The sequence below is a fragment of the Coptis chinensis genome, chromosome 3 (assembly GCF_015680905.1).
Source record: "Coptis chinensis isolate HL-2020 chromosome 3, ASM1568090v1, whole genome shotgun sequence".
NCBI lineage: Eukaryota > Viridiplantae > Streptophyta > Magnoliopsida > Ranunculales > Ranunculaceae > Coptis > Coptis chinensis.
In genome coordinates, this window is record NC_141458.1 from 121,399,836 (window position 1) to 121,406,253 (window position 6,418).

Genomic DNA, 6,418 nt, shown 5'->3' on the forward strand with positions numbered 1-6,418 from the left:
AAAATTGAACATAGTGTCACAACACTCTAGCTAGCTAAAATTGATATTCAACTATGTGCTCTGCTCAGTTTCAGTGTGGCTGAGTTCCTTTCCTCTCTCAATCCTTACTCGCTTTTTAAATAATAATAATAATGTTAGAATCTAGTATGCAACCAAGACAATTCTCAAAACAGTAAACTACAATTCTTTCAATTACACAGGATTAAACAAAGAGAATTGAAAAAAAATATTTGAAGATCAAAGAACTACAAACAGAGTACCCATTATCTCCACCATTTGAAGAAGGTTATTGAAGAAGTATTAAAAGAGTTGAATTTGGAGTGTTTTTTTATGAGTGTTTTTTTTTTTTTGGCGTGAAGAAAAGGAAATATAGGGTATTTTTATTTTTTTTTATCTTAAACTAATGATTGCGTCTGGAGATCCTTGTGCTCGAACATGAGAGGGCGAGAAGAAAGAGTGTGCCACCAAGGTGCTAGCTTATTGGTTAGGAAGAAGAAAGGGTTGGCGAACTCGTGAGGAAGAGGAAAAAGTGAAAGAAAGAAAGGGTTTTCCACTTTTCATTTTGGCGATTTTTTTCTTTTTTATTTACAGTTTTTCTTTTGGAAATTTTTAATAAGTGGGAGATTAAAAGAAAGTGGTTCATGGCCGTAGGATCTCCCAAAACTATTTTCTCCTTGACCACTTGATATAAACATATAAAAAACCAAGCTGCTTTATTATGTAGATTAGACTTAGGCCAAGCCCGAATTCGATCAGGTCCAATGGGACCTAGACTGGGAATTGGACCTTCTAAATTTAAATATAATTTGGACGGGACACTCTATTTTAGTTTTTTTTAGAGAAATAATAAAAAAAAATACACTATTTCTATTAGCTTTATTGGACCTAGGCTAGGCCCGAATCCGATCATATCCAACGGACCTAAACCGGGACTTAGACCTTCTAAATTTAAATATAATTTGGACGGGACTTAGACATAGTGAGTCCAGTTCAAATCCCCGTTGACAGCCCTAGTTTTAGGGCTTTGTTAGCCGGCGCCTTCACAATAGTAATCACATATCAAATCATCAAAAATTCAAAATAGACTATTCTTTGCATTAATGTTTGGAATATGCTACATATGTAGCACAATCCTGACCATAAAAATTGTAATCGCATATCAAATCATCAAAAATTCAAAGTAGACTATTCTTTGCATTAATGTTTGGAATATGCTACATGTGTGGCACAATCCTGACCATATATGCAAGTGCTCATCACTTGACACACTACTTAACTTACCTATACAATTCAATATTTTCGTATTAAAGAAAATAACTCCGATCTTTATAACTTAAGACTATTCTACGTTGCAGCTTCTATCACCAGCAAAGATCGACATCTACTCTCTTTTTTCGATAATCTACAAAGACATCTACTCAATATCACTATAAAAATAAATAAAATCTTTGAGAGCCACAAACATGACCTCAGCTTTATGTGGTTCAAAGAGTTCCATTCCATGGTACCCTGCTTCCTCAAACCAGTTCACAACCTTCACACCTTCCCCCTCCACCATTTTCACGAACTCCTTCTGATGGTCCATCAAAGGGTCGCCACCGCGCACACTCACAAAACATCTCGAAAGCAAATTGATATTTTCTTTAAAACCTCCATCAAACCTTGGATTACAATACTCGTGATCACGATCAGATCCTGCTGGCAAAGCCAATTCCCACATCAAATCACAGACCACCAAAGGCAAGGTTTTGTCATTCACCATCCTCATTTCGGACTCTGTCCTTTTCGACCCTCCGAAAAAAGGTTGATTTAATATAAGTCCTTTGATTAACAAAGGGTTAAGATCCAAAGATATTGCGCGTAAACCTGCATGGTACACAATGTTGCCTCCTGAACTACATCCCATAAGATAACACTTGGAAAAATCAGCCAAGTCTTTCAACCATTGCTCACCATCCTTATCTAAGGCTTGTTTTTTAACCCAAGTGATTGCTTCAATTGCGTCTTCATAGGCTGATGGAAGTCGACTTTCAGGCGCTAAGCGGTAACCAACTGAAACAATTAAGGCTGGCAATTTACTGGCCATGGAAGCACAGAAATTATGAAAAATAGTATTGAAAGCACTACATAGTATGAAACCACCACCGTGGAAGTAAAGTATAATAGGAAGTTTTACATTAACAGGTGGTTCAACTGGCCTAAACAGTCTTAGCCATGTTTTGTTACAAACGTTGAGAGGGATGTCTTTGGTGATTTTGGCAAGGGAATTATCATCTGTAGATTTGGTGCATGGGATTTGGATTTGTCGAGTTAGCGTGTCATCGGGGTTGTAGACAATACCTAGTACTTCATAAGGATTTATAGGTGAAATGAATGGATTCTGTTCTGCCATGTTAGGGGAAAATGGACAAAAAGGAGCCAACAAGAAAATTGTGTTGGCAAAATTTCTTTGAAATATTTTTATTTGCTCCCTTTGCTTCAATATAATGTGCATATAGTGATACATATATATAGTAGTGAAAAAATGGATAACAATAAATAATTCGTGTGATCTGACCTACTCATCCAATAGAAATCTAGTCCAATTGAATGTTAAGGATACGCACTGATTATGGGATGGATAGGATTAAAAACTCAATAATATGTGCCAAGCAAGGCTCAAAATATCGCCGATATATTATATATATCACATGTATATATCATTTTTTTGGTACACCGATATGGATATATTCGATATATCTCAACCGAATATTGAATTTTTCCCCGATATATATCATAATTTCTGATATAACAATATATATCGACCGATATATACGATATAAATTGTTGACTTTGACTGATATTGTTGACTTTGACTAAATATTGTTGACTTTGATCGATATATTAACGATATTTCCGATATAATTGATGATATTTTTGATATATCGACATACAAAACAAAATTTTAATTGGTCAACAAAAAAAATAAATATCTCCGATATTTCCAATATATCCGATATATATCGGTTTTTAGGTACATCAAAATATTCACCGAATTCGATATTTTGGGCCTTGGTGCCAAGTACTGCTAGCCAAGACAAAAGCAAATAAATATGATAGAATTTCTTAAGAGAAGAACAGATGAGCTATATAAAGAAAGGAAACCTCAACGAGAAAAGAGAACCTACATGATTATATTATCAACTAGAAGACTAGAATATAATATAAGATTTTTTTTTTAAAGAAGTCTTATCGACGCCCACAAAAATTAAGGAAATATAAACTTGTTGTGAATATAACAATGCGGAAACAACGTTATCCACAACAAATATATCAACCCTACACAAAGATTGGTCTTTCTCTTTAGACAAGACTTCAACACCCTCCAAGTAATATCCCAACACTTCTCAATGTCAATTAAACAAGCATATAAAGTAAAACAATTAATGTAAAGGAAGAACAAACCACAAGACGAGATATATCGTGGTTTGACAATTTGCCTATGTCCACACTGCGAGTTCTAAGCTTTACTAAATGTCCAGAGTAACAGATTACAAGATCTCTTAATTCACTCACAAAGAATGAACACTCAACTCACTAAGAATTGCTCTCTTACAATCGATCTCTCTCTTTCTAGGTTTTGGTTAGGTTAAGTTTTTACAGAAAAAATTTATATTTTATCTTGTTTACGAAAACTTTCAAAAGCAGATTGAATTCATCTTTGAAAAATGGTGGAGCTGGTAGCCGTCCATGGCCAGGCAAAAGTCGAGTGTGGGTGCGCCTAATCAACCTGGAAGTCGCCAAAGAGAGGAGCGTGTGCGCGCCCTTGTCTAGGCATACATAGAGCACGGGTGTGCCTAACACCAAAGAGAGAAAAACATTTTTTTTTCTCTATATTCTCCACCTCGGTGAGGTTTTAACACATAAAACCGAGCCGAACACATCCAGCAAGAAGTACTAGTCCCCAGAAACTCGCCGTCTACTGCCCTGAAGGGTCATGCCCACAAAGGGCTATGCCCGTGAAGAGCCACCCACAAAGAGTCATACCCACAAAGAGCACGTCGAGCCCACAAAGAGCTATCTTCACAGAGAGTCATGCTCACAAAGAGCAATCACACCCACAAAGGGCCATGCCTACGAAAGGCATCAATCAACAATGCATGAGCCTCCACTATTTGTGGAGTACCTCCAACCAATGTTGGAACTCAACTCTATAGAGAACCTTCTACAACCCAAAGCCGTCTTGCCCGTAAGCAATGAAACAAATTCCCAAATACAAAACTTGTCACGAGCCTCCACCATTTCATGCATATCCACCAACCAATCTTTGCAATGACCATCTCTAACAACTTCTTCGAAGTCGTTTGGTTCATCACCCTCGATATTCAGTGTGTAGGAAACCGAGTCCGGCTGACCATAATGTTTCACTGGCTTATCATGCCCATACTTCGTAACTTGTTTCACACTTCTCTTTGGCTTTGATCTAGCCAAAGCTTGCTACTCAGGTTGTTGTAGCTCTACTTCTTGTTGAATAGTTCTTTCATTAAGAACCTCACTCTCTATAGCATCCTCTGACGCTTCCATCTCAATCACTTGAGATTCTATAGAATCACCACTATTTCTAGCCTTCTCCGGGCTGCAAAGTGTAGTACCGAAGTCTCATCAAAGGTAACCTCACTGCTGACCAGAAACTTGTGGTTCTCAAGACACCACAATCTGTATCCTTTTCCTCCATTTGCATAGCCCAAGAATATAGCTTTCTTAGCTTTAGAATCAAACTTACTATCCTTTATATGGTAGTAAGCACTAGATCCAAACACGCGCAAAGTATCATAATCAGCTGATTTCCCTGTCCACACCTCATAAGGTGTCTTGCAGTCTATCGCCGGAACTGGTGATCTATTATATAAGTAACACGCCATGGCCACTGCATCTGCCCAGAACTCTTTACCAAGATTATCTTTGGAAAGTAAACATCTAGCTTTCTCAAGCAACGTGCGATTCATTCTTTTTGCTAACCCATTCTGCTATGGCGTGTCCTCCTCACTATCCAGTGTCTAGCAATACCCTGTTGTGCAGAAAACTCTTGGAAAGGCCCATAGGTATACTCAGTACCATTGTCAGACCGTAGAGTCTTCACCTTACTATCTGTGCGATTCTCAACCCTTGCCTTCCACTTTTTAAATATCTCGAAAACTTCATCCTTGGTATTCAAGATATATACCCACACATAGCGTGTATAATCATCGATGAAAGAGACATAATACCGGTTACTACCCTTAGAAGCCACTCTAGAAGGTCCCCAAACATCCGTATACACATAATCCAGGATGCCTCTCGTCTTGTGCTTGCTTGTACCGAACTTGACTTTGCACTGCTTGCCATATACACAATGCTCGCAGAATTCCATACTTGGTTTCTCCAAGTCTTTCAATAGCCCTCGCTTGCACAACTCAGACAATCCCTTTTGGCTCATATGCCCAAGGTGCATATGCCACAATTTTGTGCACTCAGAATCATCACCACATGTACCCACTACTACATCACTTATCATTGTACTACCCAACAAAGTATACAAGTTTCCATATCTTTGACCCTTCATAATGACTAAAGAGCCACTAAAGATCTTTAAGAATCCACCATTTCCTACAAACTTGTGGCCTTTGGAATCTAAGGTACTAAGAGAAATGAGGTTCTTCTTTAATTCAGGAACATAGCCTCATATCGGTTAAAGTACGTCCTCACTACACCATCATGCATCTTGACCCGTATAGTTGCAATTCCTACTGTCTTACAAACAACATCATTATCCATCAAAACGGAATCTCCACTCAAGTTCTCATAGGGTAGCAAACCACTTCCTATTTCGACACATGTGGTAGGAACACCCAGAATCAAGAATCCACTTTTCGGTCATGTGGTCGTCTTGTGTAGACACCGAAAGACTTACATCATCCCCATCGAAGTCGGAAGCAAGACTTGCTTCACTAACATCCTCATTCTCAAACTTACTACTCATCTTGTTAATATTTTTCGAGCTAGGGCAATCACATAGATATTGCCCCTTTTCTTTGCAATTGTAGCACCGTACATGTTTTAAAGCTTCTTTGAACTACCCTTCCACTTGCTTGTAGAAGTCATCTCATTCGACATCACCCTCGCCGTCTTTTCTTTTACTTCTTTATCAAACTTCTCTACTTAAAATCTAGCATTTGACATCTTGGGAGCCTTTTTTCAAGTCACACACAGTAACCTAAAAAAATATCTCACTTAGAAATTTTATCAAACACCTTGTCTATGCAAATTTTGAGCACTATGGTTCTTCACCAAAACTCAAAATCCTAGGTCGTATACCCCGCTCCGATACCAATTGTTATGAATATAACAATGCGGAAACAACGTTATCCACAACAAATAGATCAACCCTACACAAGGATTG

At 38.0% G+C, this 6,418-nt stretch overlaps 1 protein-coding gene across 1 annotated transcript; it reads right to left on the bottom strand.

The window, feature by feature from the left end:
* Positions 1 to 1,164: 1,164 nt before the first annotated feature.
* Positions 1,165 to 2,501, bottom strand: LOC147513850 (3-O-acetylpapaveroxine carboxylesterase CXE2-like). Its single transcript, XM_086597163.1, has one exon. The coding sequence runs from the start codon at positions 2,492 to 2,494 to the stop codon at positions 1,415 to 1,417; it is 1,080 nt and encodes a 359-aa protein (XP_086453289.1). The 5' UTR covers positions 2,495 to 2,501; the 3' UTR covers positions 1,165 to 1,414.
* Between the last annotated feature and the right edge of the window lie 3,917 nt (positions 2,502 to 6,418).